Raw genomic sequence first — 24,429 nt, 5'->3', positions numbered from 1 at the left:
TAACTAGGGCTTGACTGAACTGCACATAACCCTATAACCAATCCCAGCCTGGGAAATAAATTGGGGAGTGTTTGAGGGGTGAACAGGAAAGTGCCACCACCAAAGATTCTCCCTTTCACTAAGTGAAACATTACACAAATTGTCCAAAAAGATCCCCTAAACACCTCAAGCATTCATTCACATTAAACGAATAGGACAAGGTCAAAAAAGATGAGGTTTTTTGTTTTACTGCTTTATAATAATCTTAAAAAAAAATCCACCATGCCCATAAACCACCACAGGTGAGGTGAAGAGATGGAGACCAGGTGCTGCAGTATGTGGAGAGTTGGGGAGTCCAGGCTTTCCTTTGGGGTGGCATGGAATTTTGGAGGCAAGGAATGTAGAGTGGAGGCCCTGGTTTGGACCCTTATTGCTGGTTGGGGATTGGCTGGGGTGGGGGCAATCAGAACAGAAAACATCTTACACCAAAATTGGGGGCAGTCATTTGTAGGGCAAGGGAGTCACAGTACACTTTCCATGCAGACTAGATGGGGTGAGGTGTGAAAGCCCCCACGTTGGTGTTTGGTCCTGTTTCCTACAGTGGCAGCCCCTTATCAGGGAGAATTTGGGGTTACAAGGTCAGGTTGGAGGTCAAAGGAGAAAGTGGAACTCTTTAAATAAGTGGCTAGTGGAGGGGCCCTGGGTGAGGTGGCCAACACCTTGGAGGAGGCATTGCACCGGAAGTGGAGGGGCTTGGGGACGGACAGTAATACCAGTGTTCGGACAGCAAGGAAACAATAAATTAGGACTTCATGTTGCTATCATTTGGCATAACACACTCAGGCATTTTTCCTTTTTTTTCCTTCTTTTAAATATAAGGCAACGTGCCAACACATAATTTAAAAACTGGTCTTCAGTCACATTGCTTCAGATCACTACAGAATTTCTGGCTAAGGAACAGTGAGAATAAACCCCAAACCTTCAGTTATCAGCTCATATTCCCCAAAGAGGAAAGGCGAGGGCTTATTACTATTACTTTCAAAGCCCAACTGTGCAACAGAAGACAGGTGCAAAAATTTACAACAAAACGGTCTAACGTTACAGAGAAGTGTTGGATTTCTAGACACTAACTGTCACTTGGGAATGAGACACATCGGTCCTGGAACAGGTGGAAGGTGCTCTTGAATGGGTGAGGGGCAAGAGGGGCCATTCCCAATGGCAGCCCCTCTGCAGCGGTCAGAACCACGCACATTTGGTGGAGGAGGAATTGAAAGGGCTTAAGGCTTTGTGTTTTCCTTTTGTTCTTCATTAAACTGAAGGGCTGCAAAACTCTGAGGGTGACTGTACTGTGGGGCACTCATACACAATGCTCCTCAAACCCACTCATTCATACAGAAACATGGCATTAAAACTTACAGTGTGGACCAACAATTCTTAGCCAGTGTAGAGAACCAAATGCATTTTTAAACTTTTTTTCAAACTTTTTTGGTGTTTTTAATTCCAAACTCTAATGTGATCATCCTTTACCTATAACTAATTCTTCAAGTAAGGTAGTTTTTGTTTTGTTTTTCTTAAGAGGGAGGGGAGGCAGGGATGAGGACAGTAGTTGAGTTTGGAGAGAGGCAACGGTGACGGGAGGCCCTGGGAGTGCCAGATGGCCACTGCATTTCTCTGGAAGCAGTCGAGAACCAAGATGCCAATGCAATGGTTTTCTCTGAGTCGCAAGGCTTTGGCAAGGACGAGTGCAGTGGCTTGGGAGCAACAGAGATGAAACACCAAGCCTTGAGGGGTGGGAGCAGCTGGGAGATGGGGGATTGTGTTTATTTTGATTTGACATCTTTGGGGGAATAAGGAATTAGCTTCCAGAGCACTTAGAAAGTCTGGTTTCTTAGTCCCAGACCAAGAAGCCTAACTTAAGGGCGTAGGCCACTCCCCTCAGTCATAACTCGGTCCCAAAAGACATAGAAGTTCTGCAAAAGATGGCAAGGGTCAGAAGTGGTCAGGGTGGAGACTGCCTGACAGGCAGATGCTGAGAAGACAGGGTTAGGTTCTAATAGAAAACCAAGAGTTGCTTGAGGGAAAGATAAAGGACCTTCTTCTGCCCCCAAATTGACCCGGCCAAGTTCCCTTCCTTAGACATCTCAGGATGATCACACTGGAGCAGTGAAGCTTTGAAACTATCCAGTTACTTAAAAGTAAGACTAAACCTAGAAGGGCAATGTGTGATGTTGCCTGAGGAGAGCGTCACGGCTCCCTATCTGTACCCTGGGTGCTGAATATGAAGACTTCGACTATCTGTGGGCTCCGGGGCTCGGGCACCAGGAGCTCGGTGGGCCTTGCTCAGCATGGCCAGGCTCTGTTCTCGGAAGCAGGCCTGCTGGAAATCCCCACTCAGGTAATCCACCGTCTGCATCAGGCTGTTCTGGCTTGCCACTGGACCACCCCCAGTCCCTGCTCGGTAGTGGGCCCCAGGAGCTGCCCCACAGTCGAGGGGTGCACCTGTGGGCTGCCCACCATGGAACGGCATGGCGAGGTCCTGAGACCCCGAGCTGTCGCTATTGGGAGTTGGTAGAATGTTGTTCCACAGGGGTTGGAAGTAGTGACCATTGGGGTAGGCCAGTGGGGCTGGTAGGCCGTTGACTGGTGGGGATGGGGTTGGCTTCTCCAGGGGTGGCTTCAGATGGAAGGACTGTGCCAGGCAGAGTTCCTGCGGGTAGGCAGGGGCCTTGCCCACAAAACCAGGCCCTGCCAACTCACGTCCTGCTGTATGTTTGCCTGTCAGGCCAGGGGCTGGTGTCCCTCCGGCCTCGCTGCACATCTGTTGTAGGTGGGCCAGCTGGTGCTGGTTCCAGGTAACTGGCTTGAGGTCGCTAGGGTAGCCAGTGGGGGCTCGAGAGATGCCTGTGGGCAGGTTGACAGGACCTGCAGCAGGCAGAGCGGCTGTGGCCGCATGGGTGTGCTCCATGGGATTGACCACACATGAAGGCATTGGTGTGGGGACACTGTGGGTCGACACCCGGGTGCTTGCATTGATGAGCAGACTGCGACTAATAGGGCTGGGATTGGCGATCTGGCCCTCACACACTGAGGTAGTGCTGATGCCTGCCCTCGTCTGGCAAAACTGGTTGATCTGGTGCACGATGCTGCTCAGGTCCGGGGGCTGGCTGTGCTGCAGGGTGGCCGCCATTGAAAGGGGGATAGTTGAGGTAGACACGGTCACATTCGGGGGTGCATCTGAGTCTGGCATCTTCCGGCCTCCATGCAGCAAAGGATTAGGGGGGTGCTGGAGACCCTGGTGAGTCAGGGCCTGAGGGTGGACTAAGCCCTGGGTTTGGGCCATCGGCTGAGGGTGGCCCAGGCCCTGAGGCTGCTGGAGGCTCTGAGGGTGAGACAGTGCCTGTGGTGGTGGTATACCCTGAGGGTGTTGCAGTGTCTGGGGAGGGGCATGGGCCAGGGTCTGTGCATGCTGCAGGGCCTGCTGGCGGGCCAGAGCCTGGGCCTGTGGGTGGGCTAAAGTGCTGGGTGCCACAGTAGCATAGGGTGCCACTGGGGGGTTCATGATGGCCTCAGGGAGTACCCGAGCTCGGGTGCCGTCAAAGTCCTTGAGTATGCTTTTGGCTGGCACTTTGACAATGGCAAGCAGGCCTGCCTTGGTGGCAGCCTGAGTCGGGTAGGGGCTGTAGCGCTGGGCTGATGTGTCGAGGCCGTTCACAGTACGACGAACGTGTTTCCGCTGGGGAACCTTCACACTGTTGGGGAAGATTTTTATAGTCAGTGGGTTGTTTGCGACCTTCTTAGCATACGCGTCCAATTCGGCTGGGGTGGGATAGTGAGCAGTTCTCATTTTCTGTGTAGTGTCCCCTAGAGAGAGAAAGAGAGAAAGAGAGAGAGAGGGAAGGAGAGCAGAGAGGAGGGGAGCTCATCAGTGCCAAGCCAACCAGCCTTTCTAGAATCCCCTGCTGAAGCCATGGGGAGGAAGAGGGTGTCATCTATAGCTTTTACTCTAGATAAAGAAAGCCACCGTCCCCACAATCACAAGCATAGCTGACACTGGGTACGCACACTAGGCCAGGCCTGGGACTGTGGGACAGGCTACCTCAGTGACCCTCATTACTACTGCAGGAGGCAGGCCTACTGGGAGCCTGTTTGAGAGGTCTGTACGGATCAGGGTGGAAACCTAACTTTCCAAGTCTTTCAAGCTTGGAAATCTAGAGTGCAGCCAGTTCTCATGGACACCACCAAGAGTTCTTCAGCATGAGGCTCCAAGTTCCTACCCGCTGGAGCAGTGCGGGGTTAAAAGCCTTAAGCAGAGCTGCCTGTCAGTGTCCTCCTCAGTCATTCATTCATGACACTGGTAAAGGGGGACATTCTTATCCCCACACTTCAGTCTGCAGTGGCGAGTAAGGCAGCTGGGGTGCCATGGCAAGGGGTGGACAGGCCCATCTGGCACAGAGAACAAGATGCTTTCTCAGCAAAGGAGGAGGAAGCTGCCAAAGTCCCACTCACAAGTTCACTTCTGTTTACAGTTTACTGAGGGCTTAACTGGTTGAAGATCAAAAGGCTTTATTTATTTGCCTGTGTAGAGGACAACAGGGAGGGACTGTGAAGATTCAGACCATCTCTAAGTCCTAGGTGCCAAACACAATCTGTATTTGGTCCATGGCAACTGTCACTTTCCCAAAAGGAGAAGGAAAGATGTGCCTTCCTTTGGAGACTACAGGAATACCCACTCAATGTGTGGCATTAATGTTGTCTCCTTGTTCTCATCTCCAGGGCGCCTCCCATCAGGGGACTCCAGCGGATGCTGGGTTTCCAATCCAAAAGAAAAATTTTCCACAATAAGAGCTCTTTAAGGATGCCAGGCTCCCTCCTACAAGGGATCTCCGCAGTTTTCCTCTCTCAGAGAAGGGGTCTACCCTGAGCACACACAAGAAGGACTTAATGAACACTTGCTGAATGGTAAGTGCACACTGCCCAAAGCAGAGGAAAACGGCTTGGCACAGAGCCTGGGCTCAGCTGGCTGACTCCCTCCCTGCTTCCTCCCTTGGCAGAAAGAAGCCAGGAAAGACCAAGGGCTCGTCTGTTGAGGGCCCAGCTGGCAGCTCTGCTTGGCCTTGGCCCAAAGGAGACTCCATTCAGAGTCATGTCACTGGGCATCAACTGGAGCAGAAGCAGACTTAGGGGGAGCATGTCAGAAGAACTGGGGGGAAGTTGCTGTTCTCTGAAGCAGGAGAGACAAAGTTCAAGTCTAGGAGAAACAAGTATGTGGTCGCATGCTCAAAAGGCAGACCGAGCTGAGGATGTACCCGGCTGCGTCTTCGTCTTATCAGCCGAAAACGCTGTCTAATTTATCTTGACATCAACCACCAACTCCGTTAGAAGAGAAAGTTCCCAGAAACCCTCTGAACAGCACAACTTGAAAACCCACCCAATCATATATTTTGCTACTGTTGCTAATGTGAGCAGCAGCAGGGAAAGAGGCAGGGCTCTGTGACATCACTGACAGAGGCCTGGAGAATTCCCTCTCTTTTTTACAGATCTCTACTCAGGCAAACCTGGGACTCCTGATTTCACCACAGAAGAGAATTTCAGGACATGTGAGTGTGACGCAAGTTATCAGGTTAATTTAAAAAAACCACAATAGATTTTAAGAATAAGGGTTGCAGAGGGGGAAAGGCATCCAGGAAAGATAGGAAGCAGCTGAGCCTAAGAATGGGCTTTTCAGAGGCAAGCTCTCCCCAGGCACACTTAGAATGGGCACAGACACACCATCCTAAGCCACATTATTTACAATGTGTAATTCACTACAAGGTTCAAAGGTTGAAGAGTTTTGTTTTTATTTATAAATGTAAAAGAAATTTTTTAAAATATCATTTTGACCAGTAGTGGTGCATGCTTTTAATCCCATCACTCAGGGAGCAGAGGCAGGTGGATTACTTTGAGTTTGAGGCCAGCCTGGTCTACAAAGAAAGTTGTCAGCCAGGACTACACAGGGATTAGTAAAAAAAAAAAAAAGGTAAAAATGTGTTTAATGTATGAGTGTTTTGCCACCCTGTCTGTAAGTGCCTCTGGAGGCCAGAAGAGGGCACTGAATTCCCTGAGCTGGAATATGGACTACTGTGGGCCACCACCTTTGTGCGGGGATTTGAACCCAGGACTTCTGGAAGAACAGTCAGTGCTCTTAACTGCTGAGCCATCTCTCTAGCTCCACGAATTTATGTAAGCTGGTTTTTCTTTTGTTTTGTAAGAATGTCTTTGTGTGGGGTTGGGGATTTAGCTCAGTGGTAGAGCGCTTGCCTAGGAAGCGCAAGGCCCTGGGTTCGGTCCCCAGCTCCGAAAAAAAGAACCAAAAAAAAAAAAAAAAAATAAGAATGTCTTTGTGTAAATAAAGATGTAAGGTAGTTTTTGAGTACTTTTTGCATCTGAGAGAATAAAAACCCGTCTTTAGGAAAATGTACGGTGCCTCACTAGGCAGTCTGAGTGGACTCAGGAAAGACAGAACAAGCTCTTCTGGGTAAACAGGCTCTTTCCCTCCCCGTTTTTAGTCACATTTTCTATCACTCTATTCTACCTCATCAAACCTTACAGAGGAGGCAGGCAGACCGAGTTCTACGCCAGCATGGTCTGCACAGAGAGTTCCAGGACTAAATCAAGACCCTGTCTGAAAAAAAACAAACAAAAATCCCAACAGCTAACACAGAGTTCCTCCATTTCCCTTTAATTGCCTATTACTGTTTATCTGGTGTGTCTGACTGTATGTGAGTGGTATGGCTGTCAGAGCTCAATTCTGTGAAACTAGTTCTCTCCTTCCATCTCTATGTGGGTTCTGGGGGTTGAGCCCAGGTAGCTAAGCTTGTGTGGCAAGCACTTTACCTACACAGCCATGTTACCAGTGCCCTACCCCCTTATTTTTTGGAGGCAAGACCTCATCGGGTGGCAGGGCTGTCCTTGAAATTGTAGAGCTCCTCCTGTTAGAATTCTAGGTGGAAGCCACTGTGTTCAATTCCCCACTGGATCCAACTCTGGACAAACCCACACTCTGTGTTTCTGTTTCATGTATGTCTCTCTCCTCTTAACATTCACACTTACATCTAATATAAAGTCTTCATGGGTCTAGGGCTATGCTTGGTTAATAAAGTTCTGGTTTGGATCCTCCAAAATGCATTGACTGGGATCCCAGAGCATGGAAGACAGGAGCAAAAAGAATCAGAAATTCAAAGTCACCCTCAACTACAAAAAGCTATGTGTAGTCTAAACTCAACCTGTAGACCAGGTTGGCCTCAAATGCAGAGATCCACTGCTTGGAATAAAGGCATGTGCCACTCAGCTATGACACTCTAAATGAATGAATCAGCTGGAACCTGTGTGCATGTGTGTTTGAGTGTGTGCATGCGTGTATGTTCATGTGTATTTGTGGGAGTGCATGTGTGCGTGTGTGCATGTGTGCATGTGTGTTTCATATATGCTTCCCTGGAGGCCAAATGACACCAGCCACCTTCAATAATCACTCCTCTACTTTATTTTCCCTCGTTGTAAAAGAAAAAAAATCACTGAAAATAACGTTGAGAATTTTGTATAATTACTTTGATCAAATTCATCCTTTCCCCCACAGATCCAACAGGGTCTGGAGCTCACTGACACTGACTCCAAAAGACTAGCTAGCCAGTAAGCCTCCTAGATCCTCGTCTCTGCCTGGCTGAGCCCAGGTTTCCCTGGGTCCTGGGGAGCCAGATCTAGGCCTCCTGGTGCAAATGAGCCATCCTCTCAGCTCTTTTTTTTTTTGGGGGGGGTTCTTTTTTTCGGAGCTGGGGACCGAACCCAGGGCCTTGCGCTTCCTAGGCAAGCGCTCTACCACTGAGCTAAATCCCCAACCCCCCTCTCAGCTCTTAAAACCTACCTTATCAACCTCTAACTTTACCTCATGCTAACTAACTAGTCCTGAGATTTTTTTCTGTTGCTTTGCAACTTAATTAAAGAAAAAAAAAGCCCTCTTTTGGTGTGTCTGAAGACAGTGACAGTGTATTCATATACAGTAAATAAAGAAATCTTTAAAAAAAAAAGGGGGGGGGGCACTCAGGAAGCAGAGGCAAGAGATTCCCTGAGTTCAAGGCCAGCCTGGTCTACAGAGCTAGTTCCAGGACAGCCAGTGCTACACAGAAAAACTCTGTCTTAAAAAAATAAAACAGGGGTTGGGGATTTAGCTCAGTGGTAGAGCGCTTGCCTAGCAAGCACAAGGCCCTGGGTTCGGTCCCCGGCTCCGAAAAAAAAAGAAAAAGAAAAAAAAAAAAAAGGAAAAAAAAAAAGAAAACAAACAAAAGAAAAACCCTAAGAGGAAGGGAGAGAGGGATGGAGGGAGGGAGGGAAGAAAGAAAGGGGAGGATTGACAGACAGACAGACAGGCAGGCAGGCAGGCAGGCAGGCAGGCAGTGAGTCCCAGGTTCTAACTGGCTGGGTTGTGAGTATTTCATATCTATAATACCAGTTGGAAGGCAGAAACAGAAAAACGGCCTTGAGTTCTAGGCTAGCCTGGGCTAGAGTGAGATCCAACCTTAAAAACTCAAGACAAAGAAACAGTCTGTCTTAGCCTGGGTACCCATCAGGCTACTACAGCAGTTGCAGTGTTGCTGAGACTAGCACGGTGCCTGACCTGGAAGAAACACTGCACATCTGATGAGGGCTTAGTGCAGGGCTAACTGTAAGGAAGTGTAGGACTCAGCTGAGCAACAGAAACTGAAAGTGCTGGGTTTTATTTAGTTCACACAGGAACTAAATCAGACCTGCTTCTGAATTCTTCTCTGTCTAAACCCCTCTCCATGTTGAGTGGCTATCTGTACTTGAAACCTAAGTGAAACCTGGTTCAGGAAGTGGCTTGTTGAATAAAAGTTCTAAGTTTAAAGTGAGTATCAATTCTCAGGTTTTTTCCTCCTGTGGCAAGACGACAGGTTGAAGAAAGTCTACTGATGCTCACAGTGAGAAGAGAGGAGCAGCTGAGTTAGAAGAAGAATCTCTGTGTGTGTGTGTGTGTGTGTGTGTGTGTGTGTGTGTGTGTGTGTGTGTGTGAGATGGGGGGACTGGAGTGGGAGCATCTGCTGAGGGGAGTCCCGAGAGTGGCACACTGAACGAAGGAGCCCTCTTACTCCGGGATACACCACCATTCACTCCCCATACTAGATTTAGCTTGGCATTTGGGGCAGGGGGAAGCCCCCAACTAACACCTATTTTTCTTTTTTTCCCTCTTTTTCTGGGTCTCCTGAACCTCATGCTGACTTTGAAATCCTGATGCTTCTGCCTGTACTGCCTATGCCCCCATAATCAGACTTTGATATTTTGAAACAGGGACCCACAACGCAGACCAGGCTCGTCTTGAACGTCTGACTCTTGCCATAGATTCCAGTTTCCCGTCTGGATTTTGGAGACAGGGTCTCTACGGAGCTCTGCACAGGCTTATCCACAATTTTCCTGTTTTAGAAGAGCATTAGGGTTTAGGTGTGTGCCATCACGCTGGGCTATTTGTTATGGTCTCTTACGGCAACTCTGCCCCACGGGCTCATTGGCACCTTGCTTTCCTAACAAATTCCTCTAGACACAGACAATAGATCTTTCAGTTTTGTCTGAAAAAGAAAAAGCATATTTAAATAGCTAGTATGGGTTTAATATGAACACAGGGCAGTGTAGAGAACTGAGAATCTGCAGCTAGAATAAAAGTTTGTATCTAAAGTCAAAGTTAACTTTGACTCCATCATTTAACAAGTGGAGACTCAATGGGTTCCTCACTTGTCAACAGAAATGAAACCTGCTTTAATGTTACAAAATTACTAATATTAAGAGGCTCAAACAGGAAAACTGTGGTATGAACATGAGTCACAACTGTTTAGTTATTTCAGGAAAAGCAGGTTTAGCAGCGTCTGCCCAGTCAGAACAAAGAAACTGATCAAGGAAGCAGCAAATGCAGGTAGGACCCCTGACCTTACACTGGAGCGCTAGGGGTGACAGAAAGCACTGTTGTCTAGTCAGGGAGCTAGGGGTGGGGTGGGGCTCTGGAATCCAGCTTCCTCCAGAGGTCTCTTTTGAGAAGTGATGGAAACTTGGAATCTACGGGTAGGAGATTTGGTAGTCTGACCAGAGTGAGTTCTGGCCCAGCAATGGATAGTCATGTGACATATACAAGCCTTGTGTGTGGAAGAAAGCAAGGAGTGAGATACAGTGACTCACTGTACTCTGCGCTCTAGCAGCTCAGAGTGATGACATGTCTTTGAAAATTAAAGCAAAAAAAAGCACACACACAGACACACGCACACATACACACAGACACACGCACACAGACACGTGCACAGACACACGCGCACACACACACACACACACACACACGCACGCACGCACGCACAAATAAAAGAAAAGAAAAGAAAAGAAGGAGGCAAGAATCTCTCTCACTGAATATAGAGACAGTACAGGCAAAGCTCTGACTGTGTGCAAGCCTGAAAACCTAATTTAGATTCTGGGAGCTCGACTCCTGAAAATTATCCTTGAACTTCCCAGATTCTATAGCAGCATGCATGTGCCTGTGCACATACCCACAGGCTGCAGAGGCACGAGCCTGTAGTCACCTTACTTGGGAGGCTAGGGAAGAAGGAACACTTGAGACCATCTCGGGCAATATAATTATGCTCAAATTCAACAAAGCAAACCAAACAAACAGTACATCTAATGTAATGGAGTGCCTAACGCTCAGTGAGCATTAGCGACTGAGCGGTGACTGAATCTCTCCAGTCTCTGGGGCAAGTTACAATTGCCACGCTGTTCCACTAGGGGGCATGGCACTATCTAAACAAATAAAAAGTAATTTCAGTATTTGTCCCAGGCTCTCCCAAGGATCTGAATGCAGGAGGTAAAAACTGTCAACCAAAAGCTATGTTAGGAAAGATGGCTCAGGGGATAAGATCATCAGCTGCTCTTCCAGAAGACCCAGGTTCAATTCCCAGCACCTACATGCTAGCTTACAACCATGTCACTCCAGTTCCAGAGGGCCAATGCCCCCTTCTGGCCTCTGTGGGCATCAGGCACACAAGCGCTACACAGACATGCAGGCAAAATACCCACGCACAACAAATTAAGAAAAAAAAAAAGAGTATGCCAGCCAGGCAAGGTACTGTACACTTGTAATCCCAACACTTTGAGAGGCAGCTGAATCTTGAGTTCAAGGATAGTCTGGGACTCAGTTTCATACAATCCGACCCCTTCCCCCCAAATCCACAAAACAAACCAACACAACAAAAAGATCCTGTGACTACGTCTGTCATCACTCAGTGCCTATTTTGATGAGCCACTGCTTTACCCATGATGCTGAGCTAGGAAAGCGAGGATGGGTTTGGGGTTAAGAAAGAAAAATTTTGGGGTTGGGGATTTAGCTCAGTGGTAAAGCACTTGTCTAGCAAGTGCAAGGCCCTGGGTTCGGTCCTTAGCGCAAAAAAAAAAAAAAAGAAAGAAAAATTTTCAAAAGCACATTCTCTGGTAAAAGATAGGCCAGGAGAAAAATCAAATTTATAAGCAGAGTTCTTAAATACCTGAAGATTCTCAAAGCAAGGGATACCATGACACATTCTAAGAGGACATCCACCTAACCGAGCATGTCCCCTAGCAGCTACAGATCCAATCCAAGCTAAGATGTCTAAGGTTTGTTTAGGTTTTGAGAGTCTTGGATTGTGGCCCAGGATGGTCTTAAACTAGACATTCTCCTGCCCGGACTGTCAAGCACTGGGGTTGCAGGTGTAAACCTCCATGCTGGGCAGTTCTTCCCTGGGTGTCACCTGATAGTATGCCTCCAAGTGTATCCTCTCAGCTGTGTTCTTACAAGCCAGGACTCGGGCACAGCCACGCTTGGATGCTTACAGAACTTACAGCTTCACTGCCCACTCACTGCTCCAGCAAACAGGGCTGGGCTGCAGCTGTGTGCCTGAGCACTCCTTGAGCACTCATGAAGCCTCAGGCTGGACTTCCATCCCAGAGATAGAGAGAATGGGACAGAGAAAAGCAGCTTTGAGAAAGCAGGAGCAGCAGGGCCTGCTTACGGAGTCAGACAACCATGCAAAGGAGTTTGTCACCTTCAGGAGACAAATTCATAACCAGTGAAGGTGAGTTTTCTGCTCCTATAAGAAAGTGAAGTAATGGGCTGGAGAGATGGCTCAGAGGTTAAGAGCACTGACTGCTCTTCCAGAGGTCCTGAGTTCAATTCCCAGCAACCACATGGTGGCTCACAACCATCTGTAATGGGAGCTGATGCCCTCTTCTGGTGTGTCTGAAGATAGCTACTACAATGTATTCACATATATAAAATAAATAATTCTTGAAAATAAAAAGTGAAGCTAAACGGGTGTTTGTTGTTGAGTTTTTAAACAATACTTTTATGTTGCCTTGCATGCATGCCTGTGCACTGTTTTGTGCCTAGTGCCAGAGGAGGGCACATCTACTCCTGAGAAACCAAGTTCCAGTTGCGAGCTGCCATGTCAGTGCTAAGAATCAAACCTGGGTCCTCGGAGAGAACAGTCACTGTTCTTTTTTTTTTTTTTTTTTTTATTAAAAAGATTTTATTTATTTATTGTATGTATGTGAGTACTCTCTCGATGTCTTCAGACACACCAGAAGAGGGCATCAGATCCCATTACAGATGGTTGTGAGCCACCATGTGGTTCCTGGGATTTGAACTCAGGACCTTGGCAAGAACATCCAGTGCTCTTAACCGCTGACTCATCTCTTCAGCCCCACTGTTTATTGTTTGGGTCTGTAGACCAGGCTGGCCTTGAACTCAGAGATCCACCTGCCTCTGCCTTCCAAGTGCTAGGAATAAAAGCTGTGTACCACTTTGCTGGGCTAGCCCCACTGTTTGATACAGGGTATCATATCCCAGGCTGACTGACACTGACCTTCTAGTCTTCTTGCTTTTATCTCCCAAGTGCTGAGATTACAAGTCTGTGCCAATATGTCTTGTTTTCAGTGCTGGAATCAAACCCAGGGCTTTGTGCAAGCTAAGTACATACTTAATCAAACTGAGCTATACTCTCAGCTCCAGTTTTATTTTTACCTTCCTGTTATTGTTTTTCAAGACAGCCCTGGCTGTCCTGGACTTGCTTGCAGGCCAGACTATCCTCAAACTCAGAGATCGGCCTGCCTCTGCTTCCTGAGTTTAAAGGCATATGCCACTAGCACCCAGCTTGTGTGTGTGTGTGGGGAGGGGGGGGGCGGGGGGGAGCACAGACAGACAAACAGAGACATAGACAGATGGGATACACAGGGTCTCGTTCTGTGTCATCAGCCAGGAACTTGCTATGTAGACCAGGATGGCCTCAAACTCAGATATTTGCTTACTTCTACCTCCCAAAAATCTGAGATCAAAGTTGTGTGCCACCACGCCCAGCTCTATTTTTATTTATTTGTTTTTATTTTTGTCTTCTCAAGACAGGGTTTCCCTGTGTAGTCTTGGCTGTCCTGGAACTCAAGAGATCCACCTACTTCTATGTCCAGAGTACTGGAACAAAGAGGTGCATCACCACAACCCAGCTTTTATTTTTATTTTTATTTCTATACAGGGTTCAAGAGCTAAGCTGCCTAGGATGGCCTTGAACTTGAAATCTTCCTGCCTCAGCCTTCCAAGTAGCTGGTTTTACAGGCCTATACCAGTACACCCACTAAGACTAGACTATTTTCGACTACTGATAGTCTCACAGCAGACTATTCATGAACCGCCTGCTAAGTAAGTGTAGCTGTACTGTGCTTTTGTAGAAAACTCTACTGAAATGAAACTACCCTGGCCATTCCCATGTTGTCCATGGCTGCCTTTGATCAGAGGCAGCTGAGCAGATGCAACAGACTGTTGCCCGGAGAGCTAAAAATAATGGCTTTCTGGTATTTACAGACAAAGTTTACTAATGGCTGCCACGAAGGACTCGGGTAAAGTGCAGAACTGTTGGAGGGAAGCCCCACCCCCCACCTACCGCCTCTTTTTGCTCTAAAAGGTTTATTACAAACTCAGGGCTGTTGTTACATTTAGACACTATACTTGTAATAGTGAGCTAGAGTTAAGAGTTATTTTCCTTGCATTTCATGTACTGCAGGGACAGAAATAGGAGTCTGAGAAAAACAAGAACTATAATGCTCTAATTGAATGCAAAAATCAGTTCAGAAATCTGACAGTTCTTGGAGGCTCAATCAGGTGGGAAGTACACTGGTGGACAAATACTCCCGGGGAACCTGAGCAAGCAGGTTCCTGGCCCTGAGGGCAAAAGCTTCCTCATTTCTGTGAGCGAAAGGCAGACAGCAACGCCCAGGACTGTCTGTTTCCAGGGCAGAGTGTATTCAGAGATGGAAAAATCACCACCAGTGTAAATAGCTATTTGGGGGACACAACGCGAGCTGGTCAGTGAGTTTCATTCAGCTCCTCACAGGGTTCAGAGAGAAGCCCTCCTTTGAAGGGCCTAGGACCTACATCCACTAAAGCTCTTGTAGCTCTGCTGTGCAGCGGAAAGCTGCCGGCAACGGCTTAGTTTACACACACTGGGGAACTGCAGCATTCAAGAGGAGTTCTCTGACCACCAAAGTATTGCACGCTGCTGACAGACAGCTAAGGCCTTTGTAGCTGCTGTCCTGCACCTCAGCTCATGAATCCCTGGAGATACCAAGATTCATGGTACATGCGCCACAGACATGATGGGTGTGGGTAGCCCTCATACAGGACGGAAGCACAGGATCACACGCCCGTCCCCGCAATCCCGATTACTTACATTTCTGAAGTCCAGCGTTCATCTGCGTGTGAGAAAGAAGCTGAAAGGACAGGTCACCTGGCCCTGGTAGACAGGCTAGCATGGCAGAGCAGCATCAGCACCTGAGGCAGTGGCTCACACTGTAATGAACAACGGAACAGAACAAGGTCAGAGAATACAGGGCAGCTCCTTCAAGGAAGGGACAGGGGCTTTCAATACGAGCAGCAGAGGACCAAGTATGGGCAGGTGAGCAAGTTAATTAAGAATTTCTGTCTGAGCAGCAATTCACTCTCAACTACTAATATCACAGAAATGATATTGCAGCCAGTACATGTGTGGGTGGGAGAAATAAAAATTGGCAAATATCTGTTCACATAAATAATTAGAAAACATAGCCATACTTATAAAGCTTCTGCACACAGGGGACTCGAGGGCTTAGCTCAGTCTGCAGTCCTTACTGGAGATCAGGACAGTCAGGCCTTACAGAACTACAGCACAGGCCTTGCAAACACCTATGACCAAACTCTGAACTCATGTTTTGGGTTTGATTTTTGTTTTGTGCAATGAAGCCCAAACTGAGTTCCAAACTGGTGATCCTTCTGCCTCAGAGTCCTGACTGCAGGGATTACAGACATGTCATGTGTACAGAGCAGTCTAGGACACACAATTAACGACTGTCAAAGAAAGTCCACTCCAAGGGTCGTCAAGACAGGGCTTCTCTGTGCAGACCTGGCTGTTCTGGAAACTCACCCTGCTGACTAGGCTGGCCTCCAACTCAGAGCTCTGCTGGCCTCTGAGTGCTGGGAGTAAAGGCTTGTACCATCATGCTTAGCAGCGAATTCCTCTTGTGAATTCTGAGGAAGCCTTCTTTCCTGCTATCTGTTATACTGTTACACTTCCTGTACCCTAGCAAGGGGATACTGCTGTTGGAGTGAAGCAAGAAGCAACAGGCTGCCACCAGCTCTCTTTGGCCAGATGACCTGCATAATATCCAGACAGTGTGGATTTATTCTGTGATGGTTATCAACAAGATGTAGACAACAGCCCGATAGTCCTGCCAAGTCTTCCTTGTGCACCAGGAATGAAGTTTTCTCAAATAAGCAGATTATGAGAAAAATACATGCATTTCCTTCCCAATACTGCAGAACCTCTTAGTCAAGATAGCACATTACAGCTTCAGCTCACAAGAAAGAACAGGACCAGCTTAAACACAATGGAGACTGCAAACCTCAGTACCCAGGGAGAGTCCTCAGGAGGAGGAATGACCTGGTGCTGACGAGTATCTAACAGCTCAGGCCCACCAGAAAGTGGGGGCTTAAACAGTGTCTAAGACAGCAGCTACAGAAAGAACTGAGATCCGATGGTTCAATGAATTAAGAGCGGCCCCAGAGTTCTGGTACAGGCTCGACCTTCATGACTCTTCCTCTGGTGGAGCTTCAAAAGAACAAAGACAGTGTGCCGGTTGTCATGCCTCGAGAAATAAGTCTCTTGCTGGAGTCAAAGGACTGAGATATTGTTTATACCCTTCCCTTATGAATGCTGGCTCTTATGACACTAATTCCAAGAAAAAGGAAAGGAACAGAACCATGGGTGACCGGGTCAGGATGAGCCCCAGGAGAGGATAAGGGAAACCTGCCACCCTGTTCTCTCTCTCCCTGCTCTTCCCCCCTCCCCTCCTCCTCTGGTTCCTTGAGATGGAGTCTTGTAATGTAGCCCTGACTGGTCTAGAATGCTCTATAAAGACCAGGCTGGCCTCGAACTTGTGGTAATTCATTCTCTTGCCTTCAGCTCCTGAGTGCTATGATTCCCTGGCTAGCCTCAAACTCAGAGATCCACCTGCCTCAGCCACCTTAGTAGTGAGATTAAAGGCATGCTCACCACACACCTCATCTCACATTTTTGATGGAAAGGAAGTACCGACAAAGTATTTAATTTTAGACAAGTCTTTAGCGCTCCCCAAACCCCATAAAGTCCAGCTCTTAGCATTTCTCATCAGTTCTCAAGTTTCCACAATCTATTCTGAACCTCCACTTCTAACAAAAATGCTTCCCTAGTCCCTCTCAGGATGCTTTACCAAAAACGTTGGTGGGGAAAACAGCTAAGCAAGTTAATAGCAACTTGGGACAATCTCGGCCGTAGATCTCAGATGCTACCTAATGACATCCATAGCTTTTGGGTTTGTAGAAATTAGGGGTTTGCTGAGAATACCTTCCAAACCTTTTATCTGTTGGTCACAAAAGATGTTGGCCCAAAGTGGTTATCAGAGGGACTAAAGATAGCCCAGCGTCACTGTGGCCCTGGATCTGCAACACGACTCTCCATGACGACTCTCCATGACGACTCTCCATGACGAGGCACTTCCACCCACAGCATCCATTTCTACACAGCCTCAAGTCATAAGGCGACTTTCAGGCTTCCTTTGAGTTCAGGGTAGATAAGTAAGGGGCCCTTGAGCAACGGCAGGGCAGACTATTACTTAGGCTTGGCACATAGTAAGTGCAATTTGTGGGGAGTTCTCAGTTATACTTGGGGTGACAATTACCTGTGGACTAAACTGCTTCTTGTAACGGGTCATGAGGATGACTGAGTCTGAGTAGTGTGGTGATGTTATAATTGCTGCCATCTCTGGTACTGCTGGTACCCAGTGCACTGTTTTCGGTGTTTCTGTGTTTTGTTGCTGATGATGGCGGGTGGGAGTTTAGTAGAATTAATCACTAGGTAAAGAGTCTCCTGGGGATTAAAGTACACGGGACTGAATATAAGAGGCATGAACCAGGAGCATGGAGGCACCAGCTCTCCTTACCTAAGGTTTTTATTTGTAGGTTATCCCATCCACCCCCCTCCCCAACCCCTTCCTGAGCCTTTATTATTGTTGAGGCTTTTAATGTAGCCAAAGTTGCCTTTGAATTCCTGGTCCTCCTGCCTCAGCCTCCAAGGGCTGGGATTACAGTGTTGTCTGAAAAAAGAGTTATCATCTACACTGAAGAGTCTGCAGATGGACGGGCTGACTTCCTCGCTGTGGAGAGTTGGAATGCTGCAAATCCTGTCTGACAATGTGCTGGACTCTCTTTAGTCCCTCTCATAAACATTTTATCGCAAAGCTTTGTTAACTTGTCTACGAGATTTCCCCACGATGCTTTTCATAAAAGCATTTGTCTATGGCTGTCTTTTGCTATGTGACCATAAAGTTTATGTGACCATTTCTACTATGGAAATGTCCTGAGTCTACCACTCAGGACAATCGGAATCCTGTTCATGTTCACCCATGCTAAACTCAGAACAAATTATCTTATGCCCTTTGAAATAAGAGCTGTATTTTATTTTAGCAATGTTCATATTGGACTGACTTTGTTGAGATTGTAGATTACTATAAACTATGTTCATGCTGGTGTTAAACACATGAAGTTTGAGAGATTTGGAAGTTCACTGAGTGTGTGTGTGTGTGTGTGTGTATGTACATGCATGTGTGTGAAGTGGGGGCTGGAGGGATGGCTTGGTCTAAGCCAATCTGGAATTTTCAAGAGTCTCCTGTCCTAAGCTTCCTGCTGGGATGACAGGCTTGACCACTCTCCCTTGGTAATCCACTCTTCAGGGACTCAGAACCTGTCACAACAGGTCCTCACATTATACTATCTTTCACTGTCACCCTTTGTTCAACACTGAATAGTATCGCTGGGATCTCTGGCAAGAGTACCGTCTTGTACCTGATCACTGGTTTATACCTATCTTTATCCAGTACTATTAACTGAATTATTTATCATTTGAGTACTGCAAAAGTTCCTTCTTTCTCTCTGGATATCATAATCATTTTTGTTTTAGTTTGTTTTGAATTTATTTGTGTGTGCCTGTGTCTGAGTTTATGTGCACCACATGCATGGAGGAGCGTGAGGAGACTGGACGAGGGTATTATGTTATATTCCAGAGGTCCTCTGGAACTGGACTTACTGGCTGTTGTGAGCTCCCATGTAGATGCTAGGAACTGAATTCCAGTCTTCTACAAGAGCAATGCACACTCATAAGCATGGAGCCACTTCTCTAGCCCAACATTTTAATCTTCTGATCTGGGGTGGACTTCCTAAGAAGATTTATCTTAATCTTGGAGTCAGGGACAGGAGTAGTCACACAAAAGATGTCTAATAAATATTACTGGCTCATATTTCTAAACAATAGTAACACTTTTTTTTCTTTTCTTTTCTTTTTTTCGGAGCTGGGGACCAAACCCAGGGCCTTGTGCTTGCTAGGCAAGCGCTCTACCACTGAGCTAAATCCCCAACCCCAATAGTAACACTTTAACCTCGGGCCTTAGGACTTTTGAGGGGGTGACACTGGCAGGGCAATGGGCTCACTCTCACAGTTTAATGGCATAGTAAGTGTGCATTTTAAAACGGAGGCTGGAGAGCTGGCTCAGATGTTGAGCGCACTGGCTGCTCTTCCAGAGGACCTGGTTTGGTTCCCAGCACTCATGTGGCAGCTCACAGCTATTTGTAACTCCATCATCAGGGGATCTGATGCCCTTTCTGGCCTCCACAGCACTGCAAGCATATGGTCCAGAGACATCCATGCTGGCAAGCAAAAGTACCCAAATGCAGAAAAATAAAATTAGTCATTAAAACACAAAAAAACCTCAGCTAAGTCTCCAGCCCTGGAACTTACTTTGAAACTAAAATTGTGTGTGTGTGTGTGTGTGAGAGAGAGAGAGAGAGAGATGTGCACACATGTCACAATGTGCACTGTGGGAATCAGAGACCAAGTCTGTAGCATGTGCAGGGCCCCCTTCCACTCTGACTCCTGAGCTCTGGTTGTCAGTTTGGCCAGGCAGGCCCTCTGCCATTGCTCTGTTGGCACTGTTACTATGATTACTGATATGACCCAGCCATGCGAGACAGCACTCTGCCATGGTATATGAGCTGGTTTCATACAGTATATTGGAAAGTAGCATTTGTTTCTTTTTTTTTTTTTAATCTCCACTGGATAAAGTAAGTGACCCTAAAAACACAAGTAAGCTACAGTTGCATGGAATTAACCCAGACTTTGCTTATGTCCCATCCACTTTACATACCAGGTTTGCATTCTGAAAACCCTGTCAGGAATGGTCACTGCCACTTGAGCTGACCTACATGAGAGAAGGAGTGACCTTTGAGTTTAATCACATAACAAAACAGAGTTGTTAGGCTGGGCAGGCTTTGCCGATAAGTACCTGCGCAAGGCAATGAGAACAGAGACAGGAGAAAGCTACTTAACACCTGATGAACAACTGGAGCCAATCCTCCCAAACTCTTGTAAAAACCGTTAGAGAAAATGCTTCCAACACACTGCACGAGGCCGGCACTGCCCTGACACCAGAAAAGGACAAGAACACGGTAAGAACACCTCAGGTAGGGATAGGAAGGTAAAGGCTCTCCCTGCCAAGCTTGCTAACCTGAGCTCCATCCCCAGATCCCTCCCACATGGTGAATGGAGAGGACTGCCAAGCTGTGGTACACCAAGCACCCAACCCATACATAGCACAAGTGAATGCTCTACAAACAAACACCTCCAGGCAAATATCCCTCGTGAACATACGTGTAAAAAAAAATCCCCCATGACCAAATGGGATTCATATCAAGGATGCAAAAATGTTTCAACATATGCAAACTTAGAGATATGAACCACATTAATAAAATGAAAGACAAATGAATCATTTGACCCAACTCAACATCTTTCTATGATTAAAAGAACAAAACAAAACAAAACAAAACAAAACCCTCCCCACAGAAGGTGGCACACACCACAAAGCAGCTGACACAGAAATATCGTGACTTCCAGACTACACTACAGTGTGACCTTGTCTCAGAAACAACACGACTCAGGCACAGGAGAAATTCACCTCAAAGATTTAAAAGGCTGCCCATACAGCTGTGTGTGGTGGCTCACACACGCCTACAATCCCAACACTACAGAAGTAAAGGCAGGAGGGGCTTGAGTTCCAGGATAGACTGGATTACCTATACTTTAATTTCCATGGGATAAAAAATGAATGTCCTTAAAACTGTAAATAAGCGAGCTGTATGGGTTGGGCCCAGGTTTTGCATATATGTTCACTATGTCATATAACAGGCTTGGTTTCTGAATGTCTTATGTGTATCGCATGTGTGTGTATATTGCCAGTGTGTATGCATGTATACCACACGTATGACACATAGCTCTGGAAGCCAGGAAAGGGTGTCAGACCCTCTGGAACTGGAGTTACAGGTGGTTGTGAGCAGTAATATGGGTGCTAGCAACTAGGTTAAATCCTTCGCAGGGCATGTGTGTGTGTTGTTGGGGTTCAAACTGAGGAACTTATGGAAGCTAGGAAAATGATCAACCACCCAGTATATCACCAGCCATTGACTGTATGTCCTATACTAACATACATGTAAGAGGGGAGGAGTAAGATTAAAGGGTCCTTGGCTTTTCATTTATGTGAGTCACCTATATTAATGACAGTGCTGACCAATAAGCATTTACTCTTATGTTCATGTGAAGTGGAAACTTGTAGGTCTTTGGAAACTTATGTCAAATGATGCTTTGCTGGGGCTCGTAGGTGGAAGGATGTCTTGCTAAAGCAAACACTGAGAAACTGTTGTTCTGAAGCAGACACAGGTGAAAGGACGCTTGATGAAGGAGTATCAATGTGGCCCCATAGACAGTGGAGACAAGCACTGAGCCTTGGTTTGGTTTGCTCCGCACGAAAAGCTGTCAGATAACAGAAAAACCATCCCCTGAGGAAACTGAGGCTGGATAACTTGCCTGTCTCTTCAGTTTTGTAATGTTGGAAAGGCTACAGGGCTTCAGGTCTGCTAGGAAAGCACTTTACCCTTTGACTAACTACACTAGGAATTCTGACTCATCTGTAGAAATGATAGAAATAAAAAGGTTTTAAGGTTTAGGTTATTTAGTCTTTTCTTTTTTGTTTTTGAGATGGGGTCTCGCTGTGTAGCACTGGCTGGTCCTGAACTCATGGAGATCTCCCTGTTTCTGCCTCCACAGTGCTCCAGAAGGCAGAGGCATCAGAACTCCAGTCCTAGAATTACAGGCAGTTGTGAGCTGCCTGACATTCGTGCTAGGAATTGATCCTCTGGATGACCCACTGGGCCATCTCTTCAGATTGCATAGACCATTTTCAAGGAAGTTGGTATGGCACAGCCTATAACTCCAGCGCTACAAAGTCAAGGCAGGAGAACAGTTTTGAGTTCAAGGCCAGCTTGGTTTACATACCGAGACACTATCTTTTAAGAGGAAAAAAAATAAGTTCCTCAGTACAGCTGGTCTAGGTAATTTTACAGACTGCAGTCCTAACACAGAAAAAGGTGCTTTTACAGGCGTTAGCAGCAGAGGGTCTGGCAAAGCATGTGTTGGGAGAGCAGCTACGGAACGTGCATGTTTCTATCCTTTTCTCCTCCTCACAATGCCCACAAAAGCACAAAAGGCCAAAACTGCCTGGGACAACCACCCCCTTGCCCCAGTCACCTCACCAGAAAGGACGGCTTCCAATCCAGTCTAGAATGACTTTCAAGTGTGAAGGAAGGATGACAGAGAGTTAAGGTCACTGTAAAAGCTTGTTCTATTCTGAGTACATACATCACAAGGTGTTACTCAGAAACAAGTCCAGATGCCAGTCTGAGGTGGGTGTGCAGCCATGTTTCTGAGCCCAGAGCGTCATCATGTACTTTGGTAAAGTTCCAGCACACAGGCATCTTCCTTATCGCTTACGTGTTTCACCAAAGTATACTGCTGGTTTATAAGAACCCCAGAGGCATTTATAAACTTGTGTTCTTGCTATTTATTTATATATTTATTTTCAGTGCACATAAAAAGGCTGTTTATCAAAACTACAGAGAATGACATGAAGTGAAGAGAGGACTAGAAGCAAAAGGAAGGATCTATAGGAACACCGAGTGCATGTCAGAGAGTAAGGACATGACACCAAAGAAATGAGAGGAGAAATACAGCAACTACTAACTACATAAGAACCAGAACAATCATCTAGTAATTAAAAAGACTATAAAATGTAGACAATGACACACTCCTGAGGACCCAGGGCTTAGGAAGTGGAAGCAGGAAGACTAGTTTCAGGCCAGTTTCAGCTACATACTGAGTTAGAGGTCAACTATGTGAGACCCTGTCAAACACACAGGAAAGAATGGAGGGAAGGGGGTGAAGGAGGGATGGAGGAGGGAGGAAAGATTTCTTGTTGGTTTTTATCAACTTGACACAAACCTAGATATATCTGGAAAGAGGAAATCTTAAGTGAGAAAATGTCTCCATCAGATTGGCCTATAGGCAAGTCTATGGGACAGTTGCTTGATTAATGATTGATGTGTGACTCGGCCTATTGTCAGCAGTGTCACCACTGGGCAGGTAGTCCTGGACTGCACAAGAAAGCAGGCTGAGCAAGCCACTCCAGTAAGCCAATAGGCAGCACTTCTCTCCATGGTCTCTGTATCAGCTCCTGCCTCCAGGTTCCTGCCCTGACTTCCCTCTGTGATGGAGGGTGACCTGAGTGCTGTAAGCTGAAATAAACCCCTTCTCTCCAAGTTGGTTCTGGGGATGGTGTTTTATCACAGCAACAGAAACCCTAACTAAGGCAGAGGGAGGGTACATGTAAATCAGGTGTGCTGATACTGGAATTCCAGCATCTTGGAGGCTGGGAGGCAGGAGGATTACTGAGACTGTATTCTTCCCTTTTCCCAAAATAAAGGAAAACTGGCAGGTAGGCATGGTGGCACACTTCTTTAAACCCAACACCTAGGAGGTAGAGGGTAGCCTGAGCTACAGAGAATTCCAGGGCAGCTGGGGCAAAAAGAAAGAAAGAGAGGGGAGGAGGGAAGGAGAGAAGGAGGGAAGGAGGGAGGGAAGGAGGGAGGGAGGGAGGGAAGAAAGGAAAGGAAAGGAAAGGAAAGGAAAGGAAAGGAAAGGAAAGGAAAGGAAGGAACCAGCGACTGATCAGAGTAATAACTGAGTGTACCTGGTTCCCTTAAGGGACAGAGAGTGTGGAGCATGCCCTGGTTGCGAGCTACCATGTGGGTGCAGGACATCAAACCTGAGTATTGAGGAAGAGCAGTACTCTTAACCACTGAGCCATTTCCCACCCCAGGTCATTTTATTTTTGCCAACAAAATCAAATTTCCACTTAACATTTTGGTTATTTACACTGTAAAACTATTCACATATGGGCCTGGAGAAACAGCTTGCCCCATACCATGAGGACTTGAGTCTGGATCCCCAGTCCTCACACAAAAGCAGTGTGGGTGTGGTAGCCCATCTGTAATCCCAGAACTCAAGAAAGGATTCCCAGAACAAGCTGGCCACTAAGTGAACTAAATCAGAAAGTCCCGAGTAAATGCCTTGAGGAAAGTGATAAAGACAGACATCGAGCGGTAGACTCTGCACATGCATGTACATACTTAGGGGTGGGCAAGCAAACCCACACACAGACATACACCATATACATGCAAAACCACATTTACTGTTTTACTTGAAATTTAAAATGATCTTTTACTGTTCTGTATTTTGAGACAGGGGCTTTCTATCATGTAGCCCTGGCTGTCCTGGAACTCACTACATAGACCAAGTTGGCTTAGAATTCACAGAAATCTTTGCCTTCTGAGTGTGAGGATTAAAGGTACGGACCACCACGCCTGGCTATCGTATCTCTTTTATTACACAATCTGGGCTG

At 46.8% G+C, this 24,429-nt stretch overlaps 1 protein-coding gene across 4 annotated transcripts in view; it reads right to left on the bottom strand.

Moving 5' to 3' along the window:
- Fam222b (family with sequence similarity 222, member B) overlaps positions 1 to 24,429 on the bottom strand; it is a 66,595-nt gene continuing 42,166 nt past the window's right edge. For 2 of the 4 annotated variants that reach the window (XM_087573689.1, XM_087573690.1), the window contains exons 2-3: positions 14,751 to 14,869; positions 212 to 3,728 (exon numbers count right to left, since the gene is read on the bottom strand). In XM_087573689.1, the coding sequence (XP_087429815.1) occupies positions 2,234 to 3,538 (1,305 nt within the window). In that variant the 5' untranslated portion in view covers positions 3,539 to 3,728; positions 14,751 to 14,869 and the 3' untranslated portion in view covers positions 212 to 2,233. 4 annotated transcript variants of the gene reach the window in all.

This window comes from Rattus norvegicus, chromosome 10, assembly GCF_021556685.1.
Source record: "Rattus norvegicus strain SHRSP/BbbUtx chromosome 10, alternate assembly SHRSP_T2T, whole genome shotgun sequence".
Classification (NCBI taxonomy): domain Eukaryota; kingdom Metazoa; phylum Chordata; class Mammalia; order Rodentia; family Muridae; genus Rattus; species Rattus norvegicus.
This window is presented reverse-complemented; position numbering and strand designations above follow the sequence as displayed.